Source organism: Podarcis liolepis (assembly GCF_965112155.1).
Source record: "Podarcis liolepis genome assembly, chromosome: 7".
Lineage (NCBI taxonomy): Eukaryota > Metazoa > Chordata > Lepidosauria > Squamata > Lacertidae > Podarcis > Podarcis liolepis.
The window spans coordinates 43,285,477-43,300,041 of NC_139561.1; the positions used below are offsets into that span (position 1 = coordinate 43,285,477).

General features: G+C 44.8%; 2 protein-coding genes across 7 annotated transcripts in view; one reads left to right on the top strand and one right to left on the bottom strand.

Moving 5' to 3' along the window:
* Positions 1 to 4: 4 nt before the first annotated feature.
* TRAPPC2L (trafficking protein particle complex subunit 2L) lies at positions 5 to 3,900 on the bottom strand. Of its 2 annotated transcripts, none has more exons than XM_083513860.1 (5): positions 3,759 to 3,900; positions 2,236 to 2,408; positions 1,108 to 1,195; positions 918 to 997; positions 5 to 171 (listed from the first exon to the last, which is right to left on the bottom strand). In XM_083513860.1, exons 1-5 carry the CDS (start codon positions 3,840 to 3,842, stop codon positions 126 to 128), a joined length of 471 nt encoding a protein of 156 aa, XP_083369986.1. In that variant the 5' UTR covers positions 3,843 to 3,900; the 3' UTR covers positions 5 to 125. The 2 variants fall into 2 exon arrangements, with proteins under 2 accessions (XP_083369986.1, XP_083369987.1); XM_083513861.1 differs by having other exon boundaries at positions 3,786 to 3,894.
* Positions 3,901 to 4,034: 134 nt separating this feature from the next.
* GALNS (galactosamine (N-acetyl)-6-sulfatase) overlaps positions 4,035 to 14,565 on the top strand; it is a 50,132-nt gene continuing 39,601 nt past the window's right edge. Inside the window, exons 1-4 of one of the 5 annotated variants that reach the window (XM_083513696.1) lie at positions 4,035 to 4,452; positions 8,543 to 8,666; positions 9,103 to 9,177; positions 11,758 to 11,860. In XM_083513696.1, coding sequence (XP_083369822.1) covers positions 4,348 to 4,452; positions 8,543 to 8,666; positions 9,103 to 9,177; positions 11,758 to 11,860 — 407 coding nt within the window. In that variant the 5' untranslated portion in view covers positions 4,035 to 4,347. Of the gene's footprint in view, positions 4,453 to 8,542; positions 8,667 to 9,102; positions 9,178 to 10,026; positions 10,049 to 11,757; positions 11,861 to 14,565 lie in introns of those variants that run through there. The other 4 variants (XM_083513697.1, XM_083513700.1, XM_083513698.1 and 1 more) reach the window with 4 other exon arrangements.

Here is a 14,565-nt window from a genome sequence, read left to right on the forward strand (position 1 = left end):
AGACTAACTTAGTTAATGAGTTTATTATACAATGTGGGATTTTGGAAGGAAGAATATACACAAACAATTCTGTACAGTGGGGCAAGTTGTCTCAGGTAAATCAGCTGGAAGAAGAGGCAGAAGCTTCAACAAACTTGCACCATCATGGACGTCACCATGTTGTCAAAGGCCCTTGGAAAAGGAGGGACAGGTAGTGTTAAAAGAAGCAGGGCAAAGGTTCATCAAAGACAGACCAGCTAACTAAGATAATGGAGCAATAAAAAGGCAGCTTTTCGCTTATATGGCTGCGCTTGCCAGCGGTACATCTATCACTGTTGCCTTTAAAACAGTTTCCTCAATGTTGCAAGCAGATTTGAAAGCACAGATATCCAAGAGAGCATTTAACGAAGCAGGTTGCTTCACCTGTCTCATTCCATCCTACAAGCATACTCATATTCTTTTACGTACGCATGGAAACTCATCATCCCTGACCACTGGACATGTTGGCAAGGAATAATGGGAGTTGTAGTCCAACAACACCTGGGGATTTAAGGTTGAGAAAGGCTGATCTAAAAAACAGTAAACAACCAAACAGGCAAAATGCCTCAGGTGGAAGTTCTATAATTTGAGTACCATCCACAAGAAGCCCACTCTTTAGCAGCTACCTGCTGTACCTCCAGAAAGTCGGGAACACCCAGTGAGGGAGCTTCTAAGATCTTAATTGACAGGAAGGTTTATGGCATGATTTCATGATTTTGGAAGGGGAAACGGGGTGAATACTATTGCAGGGCAGATGTGGGAAAGGCTCAGGATAATATTGCTAAATGCCACTAGAATAGTTCAGTGGATTCTGGAAAGACAAAGCTTCCAACAGCCCTGTAAGATCAACAAAGCTAGTTAAGTTCCAAAGAGACAGGTACTCTCACCAGCCTGCTCACCTGGATTGGATCTGGTCCCCGGGATTATAAAAGGGGTTGCACATGACATCTGTGAAAGAATTATGCAGCTTCCTGAACATCTGAAAAGGGAAGAACCACTTCAGTGACCAGAATGTAGGCATCAATTAGTCTTGAGTAAGCAGAAGGAAGTTCTACTTTGACTGGCTCCCTGCAGCTGCCCTGTACTTACACTGCGGATTTCGTTGTCCCTGAGTGCCGTGTTGGAAGAATCCACCACCATCACAAACTTCACCTTGGAATTGGTCACGTAGCCATATCTGCTTCAGCAGTCAAGGTCTATTTTTAAGAATATATGAAGCCACCTCACGCACAGTCAGGCCATTGGTCCATCATCTCTCAGTACTGTCTATACCAGGGGGGTTAATCTGAAGCCCTCCTGAAGATCCCAGCTCACATCAGCACTGGCCAGAATAGCCAGTGGTTGAGGACAATGGGAGTTATAGTTAAGCAACATTTGCGGTGGGGGGCACAATTTAGCTACCACTGGTCTACACTGACTGGCAGCAGCTTTCCAGGGCTCCAGACAAGAATCTCTCAGCCTTTTCTGGAGAGGCCAAATAAGTCTGTGCTCCATCACTGAGCCTTTAACAAATAAACACAAAACAACTGGGTTATGCTAAACACTTCCTAAGCAAAGAGCAGCTTGCCCACATGTAACTGGGTTCAGACTGAATACACAGCAGCTCCCTGCACTGTCACTCCTTCTGCAAGCCCAACCCACACCCTATTTAAACCAATCGACTTTAGATTTCAGTTCCAGGGGCTCCTGTGGTATCACATTCCAGATTTGTCCTTCAACTGGATGAACAAGTTGCTTGGTAGCGGCTGTTGACTGCACAGCCTTAAGGCCACAGAGCAGTTGCATGCAGCCTTAACCACTGTTTAACTTCTAAACTACATAGGAGACTGCCTATGCTGAGTCAGCCATTGGTCCATCAAGCTCAGTAATGCCTGCACTGACTGGCAGCTCTCTAGTTTTCCCAGCTCTACCTGGAAATGCCCCTATCTGGGACCTTCTACATACAAAGTTAGTGCCTTACTACTGAGCTATGACCTTTCTCTATATATCAAAGCACACAATACTAGTTTAAAGCTAAACAGCAACAGATCCAACTAAATTCAGGTGCTGCAGCCCAGCTGTGATCAGAACTTTACCCTCCTTTAAGTTCTCTTGGAATAATGAAGCAAGACTGCAAGAAGGGAACCTGAGAAACAATCACATAGCTGCAGAGCTGGAAGGGATCTTGAATGTGATCTAGGCCAACTCCTCATTCAACCCAAAAGGCATCTAAGATACACTTTGTAGTCTTCAGTTGGGTAGAGCAACCCCAGGTAGAGCTCTCTCTGGTCCACAAGAGCTTTTCCCATAGCAGAGATTTTCTCATCCACAACATCAAGAGACGTGTGGACTGTGTAGTGGAACTTCAGTTCATTTTCTGTCGGAATGCTCTTGATGTACAGAGGATAGTTCTAGAATGAAAAAACAAACCACCAAGTTACTGAACTATGAAGTGATCCAACTGATCTACGCAGTTCTAACTCCCTCTCCCACAACAGGATTCTAAGTAGTACCTTTTCAGACCGATTTTAACACAGAATCCAAATCAGACACCTATCTCAATCAAACCAGGTGCAAGCCCCCGACAACTGGTTCACAGCTGGAAGAACTCAAATCCCCAAGCAAAGGTCACATTTTTAAATACATGCTTTCCAGGAGTGGAAGTTCTCTGGAAGAGCTCCAGTTCGCCTAGCCAGTCAGGGCAGAACCAGCCTTTGAGCCCAGTCGTCGGCATCGGCTCAAAGGCGTACTGACAAGAATGTGCCCAAAAAGTTTGACAGTTTTCCACATACAGTTCATATATGAATTAGGTGCTTTGCTTCCTCCCCTGATTCCCCTCCCTGATTATTACTTGGGAAAGGAGAAGAAAACCTGACGAAAACCAGCTCCTCATCATGGTTGTCATTGCAACCCATTCACTTGTCCTTCTACCTTTAATGCACAACCTTCACCACTGCCCGGAGAGAGAGAGAGCACAAATTTAACAGAGGCTGCTGCAGCTGTTGCTCCTTTCTTGCTTATTGAATGCAACCGAATGGGAAGTGACAACAAGGGAGGAGCTGGGGGCTCCAGGGATCAGCAGTAGTCCCTGCTGAGGTGTCAGCCTCAGAAGGTGCCAAAGATAACAGCCCTGCTTTAAGAACATAGCATAAGAGTCTGACAGGCTCAGTCTGGTCCATCTACCAGTGTTTCTTAACTTTGGGTCCCCAGATATTGTTGGACTACAACTCCCATCATCCCTGAGCTCTGGCCTTGCTAGCTAGGGATGATGGGAGTTGTAGTTCAACATCTGGAAACCCAAGGTTGAGAAAGGCTGATTCTAGTCCAACATCCTATTATCAAAGTGGCAAACCAGATGCCCCAATGGGAAGCCCCACAAGCAGGACGTGATGCAAGAGCACCTCTCCCATCCTGCTGTTTCCAGCAACTGGTACTCAAAGACAACCTGCCTCTGACAGTGGAGAAAGAGCATAGCCATTAATAGCTTTTCCTGCTCCATGAATTTGTCCGACCCCTTTTCAAAGCCATCCAAGTTGGTGGCCATCACTACATCTTGTGGCAGAGAGTTCCATAGACTAACTAGCTACGTACCCTTTGCGGGGGGGGTAGAGTAGCAGAAGAGAGGATTTACCCTCATTCCCTGGTTAACGGCTTCCCAGGAATGTCTGAAGGCAATTCTTGTGTTCCCCCGCCCTTACCCTTCCTCTCTCCCTCCCCCACCCGCCGCCCCGTCCCTCAATTGCCCCTGCCCGGTCTCCCACCTCCTTGGCGATCACAGCAATACAAACCGCCATCTTGGATACTGGTGGGTTCGCTTCGTCCCTCCCTCTTTTACGTAACAGCATCTTTGCCCTTACAGTATTTACATTCACGTGATCGGAGAACCAATGAGCCCAGCGGACCACGGCTCCGCCTCCGCGGCTCTGCGCACGTGACTTTCCTCAGGCGCGAGTGAATGAGCCGGCCCAGACTCTTGCTCCTACATAGAGACTGCAGGCGAGGGTTACCAGGCAGTCTCCTCCCACTTCCAGCTTTTTTTGAACAGCATATCCGCTGCCGCCATATGCGGGGCCAGGAGCAATTATTTCACCTATATTTACAAAACTCCCATATTGTGGGTGGGTTACTACATATAATTAAAACTATACCATATGCCAAAAGTGTGGCGTGGGCTCTTTCCTTCTTTCTAAAGTGCTCCCTCTTGAGTCCCGCCCATGTCTTTAACTCAGCGCGTTCAATGGAGAACCGGTAGTGACTTTCTAGTTACCCTGAGTGTTCCCACGTGCCCCTTGGGCCGTTCCCTCTTCCCCAACTTTTTTTCGGACTCGCGGTGGGCTTGGAGTGGTTGCCATGGAGACGAGACTGCTTCTGCTGCTGGGCCTGTGCGGCCTGGGCAGGGCCGCCAACACCACTCTACCACGACCCCCTAACTTGGTCTTGCTGTTGATGGACGATGTGAGCCTGAGAAGGGGAGGTGGCAGGGGAAGGAGGGATGGTTCCTGCAAGTGGGGAGGGGGCATCCTCCTCTCGTGAGGAAAAGGGGTCAGGAGGAGAAAGGGAGCCTGGGAAGGGGCCACCTCTCTGGGGAGCGCTGGGTGGGTCTGCTTCTTGGAGGAAGTGGGGTGCTGAGAGTAGCATTGCTTCCATTGTGGAGCCCATTTGGTAGGTGTGAAACATTTGAGAGGGTGTATATGTGGGGGTGTCTGTCATTTACACATACACTGGTAGTTTTTGTGTGTGTGTACTGTATTAAACAATGTGCATATATATGTATGTGTGTGTAATGTATGAATTTGCATTAGACAGTGTGGTGCAGTGGTTAGAGAGTCAAGACCAGGAGCGGAGAGACCAAGCTTCAAATTCCCCCTCAGCCATAAAACTTTCCGGATGACATTTGGCCTGTAAGCCTAAGCTACCTCTGCCTGTAGTAAGCCTAAGCTACCTCACAGCGTTGTTGTGAGGATAAAATGAGGAGATGGAAGAGAACCACTTATGCCCCCTTGAGCTCCTTGGAGGAGAGGAGGGATAGAAATCAATTAAATAAATAAGTGTGATATGTATTAGAAAATGGCTCCAGTAAATTAACAGAAGCCTAGTTCTAGGATTATACCATCCATATACATGAATGTTAACACACATATATACAGGCACCACCACATCAATGAATGTTGGTCAAAAGACAATTCCCTGCCCCAAGGAGCTTCCATTCTGAATTTTGATAGAGAGGAAGAGTTACCATGAAGCTCTGATATCCCAGTGTCTGAAGAGCTGACCTTTGGCACTGAGGCATTAAAGGTAATATCAGTTGCTTTCAAAACACTATGGTGCTTTATCTTTGGGGGTCAATTTGCACATTATTACATTTATTAAAATTATGTTTATATTTTCCTCCAAGGAGCTCAAAGTGACATACATACTTCTCTCACTCATTTTATCCTCACAACAACTCTGTGTGAGGTAAGTTAGGCTGAAAATTACAATGAGGTCTCATCCAGACTTCCCTTTCTGCTGCATTTTTAGGCACGGGCCCATGCTTTAAAGCACTGTGTCTGAACACTTTTTTTTCTGTCCCTGGCACTTTCCTCATGAAAACACATTCTTTGCCCCTGAATCGGAGCAAACAGCAATCTCTGGAAAGCCCAAATTGTCATTTGTTCAATGCTGAAGACCAGGTTTTCCTGGGGAAGGTAGTGGGGCAAAAATAATACAGTAATCGGTTACTTGTTGACCTAGCTCTTCAAACCTCTTTTTGAGTTACAGTTTCTCCACCCCTTCCACAAGATGGAAGAGAGAGGAATGGTTTCCCTTTAAGGCAGTGATGGGGAACCTCCAACCCATGGGCCAAATTTGGCCTGGGAGGCTCTTTACCCTACACCATGCCCACTTGCCACACACCTGGCATATTTCAGTAGTCAAGGCATGACTGGATTTACTGCAGAACCGATTTCTTAATGGAGAATTCCATTACATAGCTGATTCCTACAGAAAGCAACTTCAAAGGCACCAGCTGTCAACTGATAGGCAGTGACTACAAGCCTGCTGATCAGTAGCACTTTAACACACCACACACATCTCTTTGCAAGCCCTTTGTGGCAACAGTTATCACCTTATGTCATTGTGACAGAATTTGTCCCATGAGGAGTTGGAGAGATGAAGACCTGGTCTGCAGCCTAGATCAGGTTCCCCAAACCTTCTTTAAGGACTGGTTTTGAGTGTTGGAGGGGCGTCCCAAAGCAGTTATGTGGCACGAAGTAGGCAGGAAGGCTATGAAAAATGTTCCTTTGGGTGCTGGATGCTCATTTGAGGCAAATGGCTTATCTGCTGGAGTATTGCAGTTTGATGCAGAATCCCTGCCTTGGTATGTAAGCTGGGCTGTAATTCTTTTGTAAGATGACATGACATTGTCCTGATGAAAGATAGGAGGGAAACACCATAAATGTATGAATAGGCTTCTGGGCCAGCTTGGAGTTTGCCAAGTTTTGCAGAGATTGTGTTGGTGGTGGAGGAATGGGGTGTTACAAATAAGTTGTGTGAAGTACATTTCTAAATAAATGAGGTTTATTTCTAAATAATAAACTGTATGAAATACACGATGTGGGGGCCTGGGAAAGGGCCTTTTCAATGGAACCCTCTCCTTCCTGGCCTAATTTCTCAGTGGTTTTAGGTGGCTAGTTAGGACACATTTTTTTCAGGGTTTCAGCAGTGATTTTTTTGTTATGTGTTTTTAAAGGATTGGGTTTTTTATAGATTTTTAACTGTCTGCCTTGTGGTAAACTGCCCTGTGGCTTATGCAAAGGACAGTATAAACCATTCAGAAATAGAGAGCTAGCAGCTGGAACCATTGTTCTTTGAGCTGGAAATTTTGCGCAAGGTTGCCTATTCTGCAGCTTCTATCAAGTGTTTAGATATTCCTCTCCCTTTTGTCTCAAGTGGAGCAATCCTTTCGCTTTTCACCTTTATTGCTGGCAAGAAGTAATAAATAACTACTCGTGTGCTATTAATCTGAACGTCACCATTTTGGATTTCCTTTGCCATCAATGCACTATATGGCCTTAGTCAAGACTAACATATGTATTAAGCTGCTGCAATCCTTATTGCGCCACTGCATTTCTTTCAGCACAGACCAATATAGTTGTCCATATGAGATTCAGTAAGCTACTCTTTCACATCTGACATATGCGAATAAAAGACCCAAGTATTACAGGGCTGTTGTCATATAAGAGTGCGCACTTTGAACACTTGAAAAAACTATCCCTCATACAAGGGTCACAAATTTGCTAAGTCCTACTGAAGTGAGGAGGATTGTGCACAGTGGACACTGCTTGTCTCAGTAAAAGGCTTAGCAATATGAACTTGCTACAAGAGTTCAGGTCTGGGGCCTCGGTCTGTTTTTGAGCACCTCGTGATTGTGATTCATAAGCCATTTTAGGGAAATTATTCCACTGCTCTGCTGACCGTAGTGTTAGAAAAATGCTTTCTAATGTGTTTCTTGCATTTCTTTTTAGTTTCAGGCTATTACTCTTTGCACTCTGTTTTTAGCTGCTTGAAATTGTTGGTGTAATTTTTTTTCCCCTTAAAAAGGGGGCTCCTGTTGATTTGAGTATTTTCCTATGCTACAAAAAGGTTCTCATCCCCTCACCCTCCTTTCCTTATTATGTTCAGTAAATATGTGTCAAGAAAAAGTTGCAGTTGAAGCAGGAATGAGTGTTTTAGCTGCAGGTGCCAGCAAGGACAAGCTAGGTATGGTGCCATTTTCCAAAAGGTTGGAAGTTCTCTTGATTTTGCCCCATCCCAGGGGGGGATTCATGCAACTACCACAAAACAACTTGCTTCATCAAGCCATACATAATTTGTGTTAAGAATGAATTCACTCACAAAGTTGGGGTCATGAATTTGAAAGGAGGATTAGGGGGAAATCATGGAGAATTGGTCTATCAATGGCTATTGGTCTTTACAGTTAGAAATGGAACTTCTGTGTTCAGAAGCAGCATATTTGTGATTGCTTGTCACTGAAAGCATACAGCAGTGAATGGCTTATTTGCATCTTGCTCAACTTTTGAGCTTCTCTGGGGCATCAGACTGACCATTGATAGAGACAGAATACTGGACTCTGTGAACCTTTGATCTGACCCAGCCTGACATTTCATACAGAAGGGTTTCTGAAAATGTGATGCAGTTCTTCCCACAGAGGTGTTGCCAGGGATGGCGTGATCTGCTTCTTGGCTTCACCCATAGTGTGTTTTGTCAGCTGGATGCTGCCAGCACACCTCCTATTGTACAAAACTGGAAATGGTGACTAACCTGTTCCTTGTGTTTCTGAAGGTCACTTGACACTGTTCTCTCCCCTTCGCTGCCCTGTAATAATCCATGTTGCTTCCATGAAGCTGAAAAGGCTGCTGAGCAGTGGAAATCATTGTACAATGTGCTTGGGTATTACAGTGGTGGATGCTACAGTAAAGTTTTTAAATAGCTGAATGATAAAAATGTACCCTAGTCCTTTCAACTAATTGTCGTTTATTTGTCTTGTGTCCTGGTATTTCTTCAGATGGGCTGGGGTGACCTAGGTGTTTTTGGGCATCCTTCCAAAGAAACCCCAAATATAGACCAGATGGCTGCAGAAGGAATGCTTTTCCCAAGCTTCTACACTGCCAACCCCCTTTGTTCTCCATGTGAGTAAACTCCAAAGCTCTAGAGAAGCAGTGCTGTCTAGGGGGTGGAGAGTTGGGCTTGGTACAAATCGTACCTCTGTCATGAAATCACATTAGGCAAATTGCTGTCTTCAACTTCTAAAGATTAAGATTGCAAATCAAATGTGCTTTGATAAATAATAGTAGCAGTACTAGAACCTAATACTCTAGGAACACATTTTCTTAAAGAAAAATAATAGCAGAAATTGTTATGTTGGAGGGCCTTATAATACTGGTAACTGTTTCCTCGAAATGCCTCCAAGCTATCCCCCAGCCACACGGACTGAGATTGTGGTAACTGGATGTGATGAAATAGTAAAATTGAAGCAGGAAGGATGTTGTCTAAGAAAAGAAAGTCACCCAACTGATATATACAGTTACTTCTGTGTGCCCCCACCCCTTGCTTTTCTCTCCTCAGCAAGAGCAGCACTCTTAACTGGTCGTCTCCCCATCAGGAATGGCTTCTACACCACAAATGCCCATGCCAGAAATGGTATGTCCTTCTTTTCCAGCAAATGAGCCTATACTTTTGCAACCCAAATGTTGGGGTCTTGCTTCAAGTTCCCCCACTAAAGACACATTTATTTATTTATTCATTCATTCATTCATTCCTTAACAAAATGTATATATACCTCCAGGCAGTTTACAATAGGCTGCAATCCTAAGCACATTTACTCAGAAATTAATCTTTTTTGAGACCATGGAAGTAATTGCCAGGCTTAGAATCAGGGTTGTATTGCAAACAAATAGGCCTGGTGTTGCTAGTCCAGCTAAGAGGGTTTATAGGATCTTGAATGAACCTGCACATGTTACTGACTGTCATGACGGCCTCTTCTCTGCATGCAAACTGAGGAGAGAAATAGGTTCCACTCTTCACTTGAGGACAAACTGCAGTTTCCTGTTATAGACAAACTACAGGAACTGTAGTTCATTCTAACTAGTTAAAACAAATCAATCAATCATGGTTTAATAGTCGGCTTTGTTAACTAACCAGGGTCAGAATAAACCATAGTTCCCTGAATTTGTACACAACAGAGAAGTGCAATTTGTTTCAAAGGGAAAGCAGAAGCATTCTCTCTTCTCTGCTCGCATGCAAAGAGGGCAAGTGTGAAAGCCTGAGGCTTATGAAAGCTTGCTTGCGATCATCTTAACTATGATACAGATAGTAGCCTGAAGCAGACCTAAGACTTCCTGCATAAAGAGAATGTCTCCAAATGTTCCTGCTACAGTACAAATTCTAGTGCTCAGGTTGTTAAATCTGTTTTTGCTTTTGCTGCTAAAGAAGTTGTTTTATTGGATAGGTTAATTAAGATTCAGCAAAAGGCGGGTGGAGTGAAGAGAAGAGTTGCATGTTATTATGGAAGGTTAGCAATATGTTTGAAATACACTCTTATAGAAATATGTTCTTCCTCCTAAGCCAGGCAAGGGCGTCTGGAGGGCACTACCAAGCTGTCCACAATGAGTGCTTTGCTCTAGCGCTCCTGTTGGGAGGTGCCAGCTTGAGCTGATTTGCGGCTGATCTAGTTGGTGTTAGGGTTGTTTGTTCCAAAATGGCAGATGCTGTAGGAGACCATATGTTTTAGAGCATGCATTTACAGCTCCGGATTGGTGCTGCATATTGGCAAGTGTGGGTGTTCATCTCTTAGCTGACAGTAGAGGGATGCTTGTATATTAGAAGTCCATAAGAAGTATGGAAGAATGCATGCATTTAAAATTAGCTAACGGTTTGAGGCCTGATCTGCATGTCCTTTGTTTGTTTGAGGCATGAAAGGGGGCTTGTCACCTAATTCTGAGCAATCCACCATGTAGCTTGTTACTGTCTGCATTGATGACTGGTGGCTGTTCAGGGCTTCGGGAGAAGTTTACTGCAGGCCTACTTTTCCATGTTCTTATTTTTAAAGAGCAACATCAAAGGTTGAGTCTTTAGAGCATGTGTTCTGCCACTGATGTACTGAGGCAGGGAATCCCCAGGGTCTTTAGATAGAATTTATTTTAGTCCTCCTAACTACCAGCAATGTTGGTGGCTGACCCTGTTAGCCATTCAGCTGTGGTACCTCCCTGATCTGCAGGCTGCAGTTTTTCTCATTTGGGAACAATAGAATGAACAGAAAACTGAGATATGCTTTAAAGCAGGGGGGGCACCTGTGAGCTCCTAGCCTAATTTCATTCAGCTGGGGGGAACCTAGAGAGAGAGAGAGAGAGAGAGAGAGAGAGAGAGAGAGAGAGAGAGGGAGGGGGAGACCCAAAATGGGAGGAGGAGAGGAAAATCTGTCTGCAAGTGATCAGTTTAGACTTCTGGCAAAAGTGTTCTGTCCAATGCTCTGCCAGTGTCAGTGGGACCAAGTTTATTAAGTCTGTATCCTTCAGCTCCTGTGGGGGGTTGGCCTGTTGCCCATTCTTTCAGTTCAGTGCCCAGGGTACAATTCTGGGAGCTGCTATCTAGAGAACCACAAGTGGACTCTCCTGCTCAGGTGATATGTGCACAAACAGACCACATTCACATTATCTAAAGGGCTTTGTAAGCAGAGTGCTTTGCCTCTCATTGAACACAGAAGCCATTTAGCAAAGGAAGCAGCTCTCCTCCACTTACTTGTGAGGGAACCAGAGGGCAAATGGAAGTTGTAGTCCACTACATCTGGAGGTTACTGTATCAGCTACACCTCACTTAAATCCTGCTAATCTCTAATCTACCTGTCTTTCTGGCCTGTCTTGTCCTATCCCCCAATCCCACTTGGATCTTGAAGAGGCCTCTTACTGAGTACAGTGGTACCTCGGTTTACGAACTTGATCCGTTCCAGAAGTCCGTTCTTAAACCGAAACCATTCTTAAACCGAGACATGCTTTCCCTAATGAGGCCTCCCGCCACCGGTGCCCTTCCACCGTTAGGCTTCCGTTCTTAGACCGAGGTAAAGTTCGCGAACTGTGACAACAACTTCCAGTTTTGCAGTGTTCTTAAACCGAATAGTTCGTAAACAGGGCTGTTCTTAAACCGAGGTACCACTGTACAGTTAATAAATCATGTTACCACCTGCAAACCTTCTCATTTGGCTGAAGTGTTTTTGTCTTAATGCAGCCTACACCCCCCAGGTCATAACAGGGGGCATCCCAGATTCTGAGCTCCTCCTTCCAGAATTGCTGAAGAAAACAGGCTATGTCAATAAGATCGTTGGCAAATGGTAAAGCTTCTTTTTGAATATGTCCCTTTTTTGTATGGCTTACTTTACATGTGAGAGAATCAGAGTTCAAATAAGTTGGTTTAATTTGTGATTTCTGCCTTCAGAAATCTTGGCAGGGAATCGTCCCCCCACCACCTGCTGTGACTAATTTTAGAGCCAAGGACTATCATATAATAGAGGCAACATGCTGCACTTATTTTCATAAGAAATTACAAACCTGCATTGCCAGAGCATGCCATAAGCAGTCATCAAATCGTTTATCTTTGGCCCTTGCAAAATGTTAATCTCTGAGGTATGGCACTTTCTGCCTAAATTGTAAGCTGTTCCCTTTTGATCCTGCTTGAATAGCAGAGTTATTGAGTGGCTTCAGAGATGCATTCCCTTCCCCAAGGAGAGAAGGACTGATGCTAGCACTCTTCCGAGGAGTCATAGCATAATCTAGGCGGGCAGAGGGTAAACTGGGAACTACTGAACAAATATTGACCCACAATCTGCTTGTGCTGTATCCCAGGAGCTCTTTTAAAAGAGCTAAGAGTTGGATCATTGAAATTGATGACAAACCTCTCTGGTGCTGGCGCAGGTGTTAACAAAGGTAACGGCAAGGCCACTGAAAATGGTTCTTTTATATAAATCATGGTTGTTAAGAAAAGCCTCACAGCAGCTGAGGAGGAAAGTGTGATTTCTGAGCCACTTTGGATGAAAAAAGGAGAGAGACAGAGATGACTGTTCTCTTCCTATTGCTCCCCTGACGATTGACTTCCCAGATTGGTGTATGAATTTACTGCTGATGAAGAGATCAGTGGATCAGGCAGGGTTTTGTAACTTTTTCCTTAAGGGGATTCTTCTGTTTGAAATGTTCGTGTGTTTAAGGACCATAGTTTGGTCTTACCTTCTAACCTAAAAGACACACCTCCTCCTTTCTACTCTGTGGCTTTAGCACCTGTTGCTACACTGCCACCTCCCTGATCTATTAATGGGGCGACTCAGGATTGGGGAGTTCTTAGATCAAAGTGCATTGTAAAATCGCATGTGCAAGTCTTTGTGGCAAAGGATGCCACTGCTGGGGCTGGACAGTGAGCCAGGAACCGGGAGCTGCGGGTTGAAGCCAGTGGTCAGGACCAAAGATTAAGCCCAGGACTAAAGGAGAAACCAGGAGGCAGAATTGAGAAACAAGCCAGAAATCGGGACTGAAGAATGGTCAAAAGGATGCAAAATTACACTGCAGTTCAGGAAGACCTTAACTGGAACAGGCAACCCTGTTGTGTGGTTTTCTGCCCTGAAGGATTCAAAATACCAGCCTGGGCAGATAGAGTCAGTGTGTAATTGAGTGGCTCACCATATGAGGCAACCATACACAGACCCAAAGGTTCTGACTTTGAAGTGTGTTGGCCTTGGTTGCCGCTGTAACAAATTTAAAGCAAGGATAGCCAGTCCCGGCCAGCAGGGCCCAGTGGTCATAGACAATAGTAGTTGTGGTCTACCAATATCTAGAGGGCACCACATTGGATTCCCGCAATTTCAAGTAGCACATTCTGCAACAGAATTAATAGCCAAATCTTTCTGGAGATAAAGTGTGTCATGCAAAAAATGTCAGGCCAGGATAATACAGCTAATAAATGCAGCACCTACACGAGCATTTTTTTTCCATTAGTTTGGGGAGCAGATTCAAGGGTCATTGTTAATAGAGAGTCCAGGGGGACCTGGGTTCAAACACCTTGCTTGGCAGTACAGTATATGTGACTCCTGGTTGGCAGCTCAACTTACGTTACACCTCATTGAAGATAAAAGGGCAGCGGGGTGACATTGTTCCTTGGAGGAAGGGCAGATTAAAAACAAGGGCAAAATAACACAGGCCAAGAAAGGATGCATATATTTCAGGGGATTTGCCAACAAGCTAGCGAACATTCACTGATGATCAAGCTGTTTGCCACTAGAAGCACCATCCTAGGAAAGAAAGCAAATGAACCCACACCCGTGAATTATTTATTGCTGCAAATCCAAACAGCAGACTGCCGAAGAAGAAAAATACAGCTCAGTGGGCTGCAGGCAATGGGATGCAGCTGAGTGCTAATAAATGTAAATTCATACACCTGGGGAAAGGAAATAAACAGCACAGATACAGATTGGTTCCAGGGAGTTATCTGGAAAGCAGCAAGTCTCAAACAACCTCAGAGCCATAGCAGAAAGCTAATTAAGTCTGAGCTTGCAGCATAGTTCCTCTTGTGAGGGTAGGAAGCACTGGATTGGTTAGACCTGGCGCCTGTTGTGTCAGCCTGTTTCTAGGGCTGAATGTCATTGCCAGTCGGTAAAGGGGTGCAGCGCAGAAGAGGGAATGCAGTGCATTCTTCACTCTGCAGGCTGTCTTTTTGTGGTGCTTCCCCCCACAATAAAAACAGCGCAATGTGGGCCGTGCTGGGCAAGTAGAGGACCAGTGCCTGCCCCACCCCCACCCCACTTGTCACATGGTTTGGTGCAATCTTCCATGCTTAGCCAGCTGGTCAAAACTCTGCCCCCAAAAGAATCTGAATTCTGTGACTTAATCATTTAAATAGGTATACTTTCCTTCAACGTGATTCCAAAAATAAAATCAACATGTTAAAATACAGTAATTCAGTAAACAATGCGATATGACCAACCACAGTAAAACAATGAAGCATATTGCCACATACCTGGTCTTAAAAACCGGCAGATGCCTGAGTGAAAAA